General features: G+C 40.4%; 1 protein-coding gene across 1 annotated transcript in view; it reads right to left on the reverse strand.

Annotated features, from left to right (window-relative positions):
- Positions 1–307: 307 nt before the first annotated feature.
- LOC137324065 (leucine-rich repeat flightless-interacting protein 2-like) overlaps positions 308–13901 on the reverse strand; it is a gene marked incomplete at its 5' end in the record, with an annotated part of 177387 nt that continues 163793 nt past the window's right edge. The window contains one exon of the mRNA XM_067988233.1: positions 308–3546. Within this exon, the coding sequence (XP_067844334.1) occupies positions 3436–3546 (111 nt within the window). The remainder of the gene's footprint in view (positions 3547–13901) is intronic.

The following is a 13901-nucleotide window of genomic DNA, read 5'->3' on the forward strand; positions in this document are numbered from 1 at the left end:
ATTGGCCAGTACACCCGGTAGAACTCTTCCTCCAATAGCGAGTTAGGATATTTTACATCCACCTGAGGGGCAGACAGAGCCTCGGTTTAACGTCTCATCCAAAAGACAGTGCAGAACTCGCTCAATACTGCACTGAAGTGCCAGCTTGGATTATGTGTTCAAGTCTTGCAGCCAGAAGACAGAGGAGACTCATCCCACTGAATCTGAACCCACGTCTCGGGATGAAAAGCCTGACTGTACTTTCACATTGTATCGATCGTCACAATTAACAACATCAACTGACTGACCATTGAAGAGTGACACCATCTGAAAGTCTCTCTAAAAGGTTTTATTAGCTTGAGAATGTAGTGTCACCATTAATACATCGGTGTCGTGGTAACTGCTGCTCAGCAGATCACAGCAAATGTCCCGATTCTAAAAAAAAACAAACAGAATCCTATGCAACAGCTTCAATCCCCCAACAGAAAACTCTCTCCACCCATCCTCTTACCGGTGAGACCTCAACACGTTCAAAAAAAGACAAAGCCCATCTCGCTGCCCGAGCTAGTACCTGTTCAGGAAAGCAGGAGAGCAAAAAATATCGGTCATGTACGACGTGTGAAAAAGTAATTTTAAAAGCTACAGTATGTACATTTATCTTCAAATCATTCCCTGAACTGGTTTCTGGATTTCCTGATTAAACTTTATCTTACTATTGCCATTTCCCGTTGTGGAGAAACACACTTCATTCATCAATGGTGCGAGCACTTCCCATCGCTTAATACTTCCAAAATAATTTAGTTCCTTGGGCCCAAACACATTCCAATCGTGTGTGTCAGGCAAGAAGTGCTCACACCGTTTAAAAAAAACACAGCTGAAAGCTTTTTCGAAAGAAGATCATCTCCATCTCGAGTAGTTAGGAACAGGCCTGGTGTGAGGAGAGAGATAGAGAGAGCCAAGCTGTTTGGGGGAAGAAAAAGAACCCGTTCCCCAGGCCTCAAAGCCGAGCAGGCCCCGCTATCCCACGAAAGCAGTGGGTCCGTCGCAGATGCGTTGTGGTCAAGCCCCCCTCCCTCTCCCGTGTCCCGCTTTGAGAGACATTCAGCGCTGGATAAACTGAGGCCAACATACTGAAAATGGCACAAAGACAGTCCATCCTTGAAGGCAGGATTGTTGCCTCTTCCTTAACGCCATCTTTCCCCTTTCATCTCCCTGTCACCCCTGACAGCCGACTTCCGTTACCTTGTTACAAAAGCAAACCCCAATCATTGCCCAGAACATCATCTCCCCTGTTCTGTGCGAGTCCGACTAACCGTTAAGAACCTTAAACCATTTTGTTTCATGAGACATAAAATCCAAAGCACCCATCCGGCAGAATTAAAAAAAAAACGTGATCAATAAAGGCTGGAGCTTGGTCTGAATTCATCGCTCCTCAATTAGTGCATTTATTTAAAGTAGGCTTCAATACTGTTACGGTGCATTCAGAGTCCAGGAGGCTCGAGTTAACCCAGCAACCCTCTCTCCCTGCCTCCCCCCAGTCTGGGCTGTGCTCACAAGATTTGATTCAATTGTTCTTTGAAAAGAGTGGGATTTACTCTCTGCACCGTTTGCAAAACCCCTTCCCTCCCTCCCTCCCCTTAACTCTGAGTTCTGCAGTGGTCTCGAGACCGGGACCTTTGGCAAAGTACGGCAGGAATATTAAAATATGAAAATAAAGACCGTGGGGACTGTGCTGTTGCCACAGCCCCTCGGTGTGTTGGCACCTGTTTGACCTTTTACTGCTCCCAACCAATAAATACGCTATACTCAGAGTGACAACTGCACCAGTGCTGAACAAGGAAACTCAATGCAATGGGTCACCTATCCATTTTGTTTTTAATTCATTCTCCAGATGCTGACAAGGCCGGCATTTATTGCCCATCCTTAGTTGCCTTAAGAAGGTGGTGACAACTGAGTGGCTTACTCGGCCACTTCAGAGGGCAGTTAAGAGTCAACCATGTGTGGGACAGATTTCACATATCGGCTCAGATTGGGTAAGGACAGTAGGTTTCCTTCCCTGAAGGACATTAATGAATCAGTTGGGTTTTTACCACAATCCAACAGCTACATGGTCGTTTTTACCGATACCAGCTTTTTATTTCCAAATGTTTGAAACTGAATTCAAAGTCTCAAACTGCCAAGGTGGGATGTGAACTCACGTTCTCTGGATTACCAGTCCAGTAACATAACCACCACACTATCCATTACCCTTCTCTGCAATGACTAACACACAATTTAAAACCAAATCCCTTGTTAAAGCTAAGCTATTGCTTGCTGATGGAAGTGTCGACTTTGAAACCTTCTAAAGAAAATAGTGAAAGTGGTGAGTCAGAAAAATGTGCGATTTTTTTCTCAGCAGTGTGTGAGACTGTGTGTGTGTGAGACTGTGTGTGAGACTGTGTGTGTGTGTGTGAGACTGTGTGTGAGACTGTGTGTGTGTGTGTGTGAGACTGTGTGTGTGTGAGACTGTGTGTGTGTGTGTGTGAGACTGTGTGTGAGACTGTGTGTGTGTGTGTGTGAGACTGTGTGTGTGTGAGACTGTGTGTGTGTGTGTGTGAGACTGTGTGTGTGTGTGAGACTGTGTGTGTGTGTGAGACTGTGTGTGTGTGTGTGTGAGACTGTGTGTGTGTGTGAGACTGTGTGTGTGTGTGAGACTGTGTGTGTGTGTGAGACTGTGTGTGTGTGTGTGTGAGACTGTGTGTGTGTGTGAGACTGTGTGTGTGTGTGTGTGAGACTGTGTGTGTGTGTGAGACTGTGTGTGTGTGTGTGAGACTGTGTGTGTGTGAGACTGTGTGTGTGTGTGTGTGAGACTGTGTGTGTGTGTGAGACTGTGTGTGTGTGAGACTGTGTGTGTGTGTGAGACTGTGTGTGTGTGTGAGACTGTGTGTGTGTGTGTGAGACTGTGTGTGAGACTGTGTGTGTGTGTGAGACTGTGTGTGTGTGTGAGACTGTGTGTGTGTATGTGCATGAGACTCTGTGTGTGTGTGAGACTGTGTGTATGTGCGTGTGAGACTGTGTGTATGTGTGTGTGAGAGAGACTGTGTGTGTGTAAGACTGTGTGTTTGTGTGTGTGTGTGAGAGACTGTGTGTGTGTATGTGCATGAGACTCTGTGTGTGTGTGTGTGTGTGTGAGACTGTGTGTATGTGCGTGTGAGAGAGACTGTGTCTGTGTGTTTGTGACTGTGTGTGTGAGACCGTATGTGTGTGTGAGACTGTGTGTGTGTGTGTGTGTGTGTATGTGAGACTGTGTGTGTGACTGTGCGTGTATGCGTGACTGTGCGTGTATGCGTGTCTGTGTGACTGTATGTGTGCGTGTGTGTGGTAACAGTGAAGCGTCTCAATAATAACTTTTTTTAAAAAGCAAGTTCCCGTGACAGTCAGCCGGGCCCATGTCTCGGCCTGTTGGGAGTGGACCCCTTACTGCTGGGATAGCAGGGCGCTCCGGTTAGCTTTCATCTTCTCCAGCCTCTTCGATAGGTGGCTGTTGCTCATCTCAACCTCCTCAATTTTGTCGAGTGCCGAGCGGACCTATCAGGAGACAAAAGGTCACAGGATGGCCTCAGTTTGGTACATGAGCAGCTCTCTTAGTTACACCCGTAACCACGAAACAGCTAGTGAAGATAGCAGCACGAAAGCAGGCCAAATCTTACATCTCGGCCTAGTAAAGGCTTTTCAAACACCACACATAGAATTACGTAGAATTTACGGCATAGAAACAGGCCATTCGGTCCAACTGGTCTGTGCTGGTGTTTATGCTCCACACGAGCCTCCTCCCTCCCTACTTCCTCTCACCCTATCACCATATCCTTCTATTCCTTTCTCCCTCATGTGTTTATCGAGCTTCCCCTTAAATGCATCTATTCTATTCACCTCAGCTACTCCATGTGGGAGCGAGTTCCACATTCCAACCACTCTCTGGGTAAAGACGTTTCTCCTGAATTCCCTATTGGATTTATTAGTGACTATCTTATATTTATGGGCCCGAGTTCTGGTCTCCCCTGCAAGTGGAAACATCTTCTCTACATCTACTCCATCAAACCCTTTCATTATCTTAAAGACCTCCATCAGTTCACCTCTCAACCTTCTTTATTCTAGAGAAAAAAGAGCCCCAGCCTCTTCCATCTTTCCTGAAATGTATAACCTCTCAGTTCTGATATCACCCTAGTAAATCCTTTTTGTATCTTCTCCAGTGCCTCTATATCCTTTTTATAGTGTGGAGAACAGAACTGTTCACAGCACTCCAAGTGAGGTCTAACCAAGGTTCTATACAAGTTGAACATAACTTCTCTGCTTTTCAATTCCATCCCTCCAGAAATGAACCCCAGTGCTTGATTTGCCTTTTTTTATGCCTTATTAACCTGCATCGCTACTTTCAGTGATTAGTGTATCTGTACCCGCAGGTCCCTCTGCTCCTCGAACCCATTTAAACTCTTATGATCCAAGCAGGATGTGGCCTCCTTATTCTTCCTACCAGGATGTAATAACTCACACTTATCTGGACATACAGCAGTGATCAACACGTTACTTTGCGTTTAACGGAAGCATGATCATTTTCTGCAAAACTGCCACCGTTTCCAGGTCTCTCCCCGACTTGCCTCAATCAAAAATTGTTACAATACAGAAACAAACTATCGAATCACAGCCTGTTACAGTCCAGAAACAAACCATCAATTCACAGTCTGTTACAGTACAGAAACAGACTATCGAATCACAGTCTGTTACAATACAGAAACAAACCATCGAATCACAGTCTGTTACAGTACAGAAACAAACCATCGAATCAGTCTGTTACAATACAGAAACAAACCATCGAATCAGTCTGTTACAGTACAGAAACAGACGATCGAATCACAGTCTGTTACCATACAGAAATAAACTATCGAATCACAGTCTGTGACAGTACAGAAACAAACCACTGAATCACAGTCTGTTACAGTACAGAAACAAACCATTGAATCAGTCTGTTACAGTTCAGAAACAAACTATCGAATCACAGTCTGTTACTATACAGAAACAGACCATCGATCACAGTCTGTTACAATACAGAAACAAGCCATCGAATCACAGTCTGTTACAGTACAGAAACTATCAAATCACAGGTCTGTTACAGTACAGAAACAAACCATCGAATCACAGTCTGTTACTACACAGAAACAGACTATCGAATCACAGACTGTTACAGGACAGAAACAGACCATCGATCACAGTCTGTTACAGCACAGAAACAAACCATTAAATCACAGTCTGTTACAGTACAGAAACAAACTATCGAATCACAGTCTGTTACAGTACAGAAACAAACCATCGAATCACAGTCTGTTACTATACAGAAACAAACGACTGAATCACAGTCTGTTACAGTACAGAAACAAACTATCGAATCACAGTCTGTTACAGTACAGAAACAAACCATCAATTCACAGTCTGTTATAGTACAGAAACTATCGAATCATAGGTCTGTTACAGTACAGAAACAAACCATCGAATCACAGTCTGTTACAGTACAGAACCAAACCATCAATTCACAGTCTGTTACAGTACAGAAACAAACTATTGAATTACAGTCTGTTACAGTCCAGAAACAAACCATCAATTCACAGTCTGTTACAGGACAGAAACAAGCCATCGAATCAAAGTCTGTTACCATACAGAAACAAACTATCGAATCACAGTCTGTTACAGTACAGAAACAAACCATCGAATCACAGTCTGTTACTATACAGAAACAAACTACTGAATCACAGTCTGTTACAGTACAGAAGCAAACTATCGAATCACAGTCTGTTACAGTAAAGAAACAAACCATCAATTCACAGTCTGTTACAATACAGAAACTATCGAATCACAGTCTGTTACAGGACAGAAACAAACTAACGAATCACAGTCTGTTACAGTACAGAAACAAACCATGCAATCACAAGTCTGTTACAGTGGAGAAACAAACTATCGAATCAATCTGATACTATACAGAAACAAACCATCGAATCACAGTCTGTTACAGTCCAGAAACAAACCATCAATTCACAGTCTGTTACAGTACAGAAACAAACCATCGAATCACAGTCTGTTACAGTCCAGAAACAAACCATCAATTCACAGTCTGTTACAGTACAGAAACAGACCATCGATCACAGTCTGTTACAATACAGAAACAAACTACTGAATCACAGTCTGTTACAGTACAGAAACAGACTATCGAATCACAGTCGGTTACAGTACAGAAACAAGCCATCGAATCACAGTCTGTTACAGTACAGAAACTATCAAATCACAGGTCTGTTACAGTACAGAAACAAACCATCGAATCACAGTCTGTTACAAAATACAGAAACAAACTACTGAATCACAGTCTGTTACAGTACAGAAACAAACTATCGAATCACAGTCTGTTACAGGACAGAAACAAACCATCAATTCAGAGTCTGTTACAGTACAGAAACAAACCATCAATTCACAGTCTGTTACAGTACAGAAACAAACCATTGAATCACAGTCTGTTACAGTTCAGAAACAAACCATCGAATCACAGTCTGTTACAATACAGAAACAGACTATCGAATCACAGTCTGTTACAATACAGAAACAAACCATCGAATCACAGTCTGTTACCACAGAGAAACAAACGACTGAATCACAGCCTGTTACAGTCCAGAAACAAACCATCAATTCACAGTCTGTTACAGTACAGAAACAGACTATCGAATCACAGTCTGTTACAATACAGAAACAAACCATCGAATCACAGTCTGTTACCACAGAGAAACAAATGACTGAATCACAGCCTGTTACAGTCCAGAAACAAACCATTAATTCAAAGTCTGTTACAGTACAGAAACAAACCATCAATTCACAGTCTGTTACAGTACAGAAACAGACTATCGAATCACAGTCTGTTACAGCACAGAAACAAACCATCAAATCATAGTCTGTTACAATACAGAAACAAACTACTGAATCACAGTCTGTTACAGTACAGAATCAAACTATTGAATAACAGTCTGTTACAGTACAGAAACAAACCATCAATTCACAGTCTGTTACAGTACAGAAACTATCGAATCACAGGTCTGTTACAGTACAGAAACAAACCATCGACTCACAGTCTGTTACAGTACAGAAGCAAACTATCGAATCACAGTCTGTTACTGTACAGAAACAGACCATCAATTCACAGTCTGTTACAGTACAGTAACAAACCATCAATTCACAGTCTGTTACAGTCCAGAAACAAACCATCAATTCACGGTCTGTTACAATACAGAAACAGACGATCGAATCGCAATCTGTTACCATACAGAAACAAACTACTGAATCACAGTCTGTTACAAAATACAGAAACAAACTACTGAATCACAGTCTGTTACAGGACAGAAACAAACTATCGAATCACAGTCTGTTACAGGACAGAAACAAACCATCAATTCAGAGTCTGTTACAGTACAGAAACAAACCATCAATTCACAGTCTTTTACAGTACAGAAACAAACTACTGAATCACAGTCTGTTACAGTCCAGAAACAAACCATCAATTCACAGTCTGTTACAATGCAGGAACAAACCATTGAATCACAGTCTGTTACAGTTCAGAAACAAACCATCGAATCACAGTCTGTTACAATACAGAAACAGACTATCGAATCACAGTCTGTTACAATACCGAAACAAACCATCGAATCACAGTCTGTTACCACAGAGAAACAAACTACTGAATCACAGTCTGTTACAGTACAGAAACAAACTATCGAATCACAGTCTGTTACTATACAGAAACAGACCATCGATCACAGTCTGTTACAATACAGAAACAAGCCATCGAATCACAGTTTTTTACAGCACAGAAACAAACCATCGAATCACAGTCTGTTACAGTACAGAAACAAACCATCAATTCACAGTCTGTTACAGTACAGAAACTATCAAATCACAGGTCTGTTACAGGACAGAAACAAACCATGAATTCAGAGTCTGTTACAGTACAGAAACAAACCATCAATTCACAGTCTGTTACAGTACAGAAACAGACTATCGAATCACAGTCTGTTACAGCACAGAAACAAACCATCAAATCATAGTCTGTTACAATACAGAAACAAACTACTGAATCACAGTCTGTTACAGTACAGAAACAAACTATCGAATCACAGTCTGTTACTATACAGAAACAGACCATCGATCACAGTCTGTTACAATACAGAAACAAGCCATCGAATCACAGTCTTTTACAGCACAGAAACAAACCATCGAATCACAGTCTGTTACAGTACAGAAACAAACCATCAATTCACAGTCTGTTACAGCACAGAAACAAACCATCGAATCACAGTCTGTTACTACACAGAAACAGACTATCGAATCACAGACTGTTACAGGACAGAAACAGACCATCGATCACAGTCTGTTACAATACAGAAACAAACCATCGAATCACAGTCTGTTACAGTACAGAAACAAACCATCAATTCACAGTCTGTTACAGCACAGAAACAAACCATGAAATCACAGTCTGTTACAGTACAGAAACAAACTATCGAATCACAGTCTGTTACAGCACAGAAACAAACCATCGAATCACAGTCTGTTACAGTACAGAAACAAACCATAATTCACAGTCTGTTACAGCACAGAAACAAACCATTAAATCACAGTCTGTTACAGTACAGAAACAAACTATCGAATCACAGTCTGTGACAGTACAGAAACAAACCATCGAATCACAGTCTGTTATGATACAGAAACAAACTACTGAATCACAGCCTGTTACAGGACAGAAACAAACTATCGAATCACAGTCTGTTACAGTACAGAAACAAACCATCAATTCACAGTCTGTTACAGTACAGAAACAAACTATTGAATTACAGTCTGTTACAGTCCAGAAACAAACCATCAATTCACGGTCTGTTACAATACAGAAACAGACGATCGAATCGCAATCTGTTACCATACAGAAACAAATCTTCGAATCACAGTCTCTTACAGTACAGAAACAGACCATCGATCACAGTCTGTTACAATACAGAAACAAACCATCGAATCACAGTCTGTTACTATACAGAAACAAACCATCAATTCACAGTCTGTTACAGGACAGAAACAAGCCATCGAATCACAGTCTGTTACCATACAGAAACAAACTATCGAATCACAGTCTGTTACAGTACAGAAACAAACCATCGAATCACAGTCTGTTACTATACAGAAACAAACTACTGAATCACAGTCTGTTACAGTACAGAAGCAAACTATCGAATCACAGTCTGTTACAGCAAAGAAACAAACCATCAATTCACAGTCTGTTACAATACAGAAACTATCGAATCACAGTCTGTTACAGGACAGAAACAAACTAACGAATCACAGTCTGTTACAGTACAGAAACAAACCATGCAATCACAAGTCTGTTACAGTAGAGAAACAAACTATCGAATCAATCTGATACTATACAGAAACAAACCATCGAATCACAGTCTGTTACAGTCCAGAAACAAACCATCAATTCACAGTCTGTTACAGTACAGAAACAAACCATCGAATCACAGTCTGTTACAGTCCAGAAACAAACCATCAATTCACAGTCTGTTACAGTACAGAAACAGACCATCGATCACAGTCTGTTACAATACAGAAACAAACTACTGAATCACAGTCTGTTACAGTACAGAAACAGACTATCGAATCACAGTCGGTTACAGTACAGAAACAAGCCATCGAATCACAGTCTGTTACAGTACAGAAACTATCAAATCACAGGTCTGTTACAGTACAGAAACAAACCATCGAATCACAGTCTGTTACAAAATACAGAAACAAACTACTGAATCACAGTCTGTTACAGTACAGAAACAAACTATCGAATCACAGTCTGTTACAGGACAGAAACAAACCATCAATTCAGAGTCTGTTACAGTACAGAAACAAACCATCAATTCACAGTCTGTTACAGTACAGAAACAAACCATTGAATCACAGTCTGTTACAGTTCAGAAACAAACCATCGAATCACAGTCTGTTACAATACAGAAACAGACTATCGAATCACAGTCTGTTACAATACAGAAACAAACCATCGAATCACAGTCTGTTACCACAGAGAAACAAACGACTGAATCACAGCCTGTTACAGTCCAGAAACAAACCATCAATTCACAGTCTGTTACAGTACAGAAACAGACGATCGAATCACAGTCTGTTACTATACAGAAACAAACTATCGAATCACAGTCTGTTACCACAGAGAAACAAATGACTGAATCACAGCCTGTTACAGTCCAGAAACAAACCATTAATTCAAAGTCTGTTACAGTACAGAAACAAACCATCAATTCACAGTCTGTTAAAGTACAGAAACAGACTATCGAATCACAGTCTGTTACAGCACAGAAACAAACCATCAAATCATAGTCTGTTACAATACAGAAACAAACTACTGAATCACAGTCTGTTACAGTACAGAAACAAACTATTGAATAACAGTCTGTTACAGTACAGAAACAAACCATCAATTCACAGTCTGTTACAGTACAGAAACTATCGAATCACAGGTCTGTTACAGTACAGAAACAAACCATCGACTCACAGTCTGTTACAGTACAGAAGCAAACTATCGAATCACAGTCTGTTACTGTACAGAAACAGACCATCGATTCACAGTCTGTTACAGTACAGTAACAAACCATCAATTCACAGTCTGTTACAGTCCAGAAACAAACCATCAATTCACGGTCTGTTACAATACAGAAACAGACGATCGAATCGCAATCTGTTACCATACAGAAACAAATCTTCGAATCACAGTCTGTTACAATACAGAAAAAGACTATCGAATCACAGTCTGTTACAGTACATAAACAGACCATCGATCACAGTCTGTTACAATACAGAAACAAACCATCGAATCACAGTCTGTTACTATACAGAAACAAACCATCAATTCACAGTCTGTTACAGGACAGAAACAAGCCATCGAATCACAGTCTGTTACCATACAGAAACAAACTATCGAATCACAGTCTGTTGCAGTACAGAAACAAACCATCGAATCACAGTCTGTTACTATACAGAAACAAACTACTGAATCACAGTCTGTTACAGTACAGAAGCAAACTATCGAATCACAGTCTGTTACAGTAAAGAAACAAACCATCAATTCACAGTCTGTTACAATACAGAAACTATTGAATCACAGTCTGTTACAGGACAGAAACAAACTAACGAATCACAGTCTGTTACAGTACAGAAACAAACCATGCAATCACAAGTCTGTTACAGTAGAGAAACAAACTATCGAATCAATCTGATACTATACAGAAACAAACCATCGAATCACAGTCTGTTACAGTCCAGAAACAAACCATCAATTCACAGTCTGTTACAGTAAAGAAACAAACCATCGACTCACAGTCTGTTACAGTACAGAAGCAAACTATCGAATCACAGTCTGTTACTGTACAGAAACAGACCATCGATCACAGTCTGTTACAATACAGAAACAAACTACTGAATCACAGTCTGTTACAAAATACAGAAACAAACTACTGAATCACAGTCTGTTACAGTACAGAAACAAACTATCGAATCACAGTCTGTTACAGGACAGAAACAAACCATCAATTCAGAGTCTGTTACAGTACAGAAACAAACCATCAATTCACAGTCTTTCACAGCACAGAAACAAACTACTGAATCACAGTCTGTTACAGTCCAGAAACAAACCATCAATTCACAGTCTGTTACAATGCAGGAACAAACCATTGAATCACAGTCTGTTGCAGTTCAGAAACAAACCATCGAATCAGTCTGTTACAATACAGAAACAGACTATCGAATCACAGTCTGTTACAATACAGAAACAAACCATCGAATCACAGTCTGTTACCACAGAGAAACAAACGACTGAATCACAGCCTGTTACAGTCCAGAAACAAACCATCAATTCACAGTCTGTTACAGTACAGAAACAGACTATCGAATCACAGTCTGTGACGATACAGAAACAAACCATCGAATCACAGCCTGTTACCACAGAGAAACAAATGACTGAATCACAGCCTGTTGCAGTCCAGAAACAAACCATTAATTCAGAGTCTGATACAATACAGAAACAAACCATCAATTCACAGTCTGTTACAGTACAGAAACAAACTATTGAATAACAGTCTGTTACAGTACAGAAACAAACCATCAATTCACAGTCTGTTACAGTACAGAAACGATCGAATCACAGGTCTGTTGCAGTACAGAAACAAACCATCGAATCACAGTCTGTTACAGTACAGAAACAAACTATCGAAGCACAGTCTGTTACAGTACAGAAACAAACCATCAATTCACAGTCTGTTACAGTACAGTAACAAACCATCAATTCACAGTCTGTTACAGTACAGAAACAAACCATCCATTCACAGTCTGTTACAGTACAGAAAAAAGACATCGAATCACAGTCTGTTACAGTCCAGAAACAAACCATCGAATCACAGTCTGTTACAATACAGAAACAAACGACTGAATCACAGTCTGTTACAGAACAGAAACAAACCATCGAATCACAGTCTGTGACAGTGCAGAAACAGACCATCGAATCACAGTCTGTTACAGCACAGAAACAAACCATCGAATCACAGTCTGTTACAATACAGAAACAAACTATTGAATAACAGTCTGTTACAGTACAGAAACAAACCATCAATTCACAGTCTGTTACAGTGCAGAAACTATCGAATCACAGGTCTGTTACAGTACAGAAACAAACCATCGAATCACAGTCTGTTACAGTACAGAAACAAACTATCGAATCACAGTCTGTTACAGTACAGAAACGAACCATCAATTCACAGTCTGTTACAGTACAGAAACAAACCATCGAATCATAGTCTGTTACTATACAGAAACAAACTATCGAATCACAGTCTGTTACAGTACAGAAACAAACCATAATTCACAGTCTGTTACAGCACAGAAACAAACCATTAAATCACAGTCTGTTACAGTACAGAAACAAACTATCGAATCACAGTCTGTGACAGTACAGAAACAAACCATCGAATCACAGTCTGTTACGATACAGAAACAAACTACTGAATCACAGTCTGTTACAGGACAGAAACAAACTATCGAATCACAGTCTGTTACAGTACAGAAACAAACCATCAATTCACAGTCTGTTACAGTGCAGGAACTATCGAATCATAGGTCTGTTACAGTGCAGAAAGAATCCATCGAATCACAGTCTGTTACAGTACAGAAACAGACCATCGATCACAGTCTGTTACAATACAGAAACAAACCATCGAATCACTGTCTGTTACAGTACAGAAACAGACTATCGAATCACAGTCTGTTACAGTACAGAAACAAGCCATCGAATCACAGTCTGTTACAGTACAGAAACAAACCATCGAATCACAGTCTGTTACAATACAGAAACAAACTACTGAATCACAGTCTGTTACAGTACAGAAACAGACTATTGAATAACAGTCTGTTACAGTACAGAAACAAACCATCAATTCACAGTCTGTTACAGTGCAGAAACTATCGAATCACAGGTCTGTTACAGTACAGAAACAAACCATCGAATCACAGTCTGTTACAAAATACAGAAACAAACTACTGAATCACAGTCTGTTACAGGACAGAAACAAACTATCGAATCACAGTCTGTTACAGTATAGAAACAAACCATCAATTCAGAGTCTGTTACAGTACACAAACAAACCATCAATTCACAGTCTGTTACAGTGCAGAAACAAACTACTGAATCACAGTCTGTTGCAGTCCAGAAACAAACCATCAATTCACAGTCTGTTACAATGCAGAAACAAACCATTGAATCACAGCCTGTTACAGTCCAGAAAGAAACCATCAATTCACAGTCTGTTACAGTA

Source organism: Heptranchias perlo, chromosome 7, assembly GCF_035084215.1.
Source record: "Heptranchias perlo isolate sHepPer1 chromosome 7, sHepPer1.hap1, whole genome shotgun sequence".
NCBI classification, from domain to species: Eukaryota; Metazoa; Chordata; class Chondrichthyes; order Hexanchiformes; family Hexanchidae; genus Heptranchias; species Heptranchias perlo.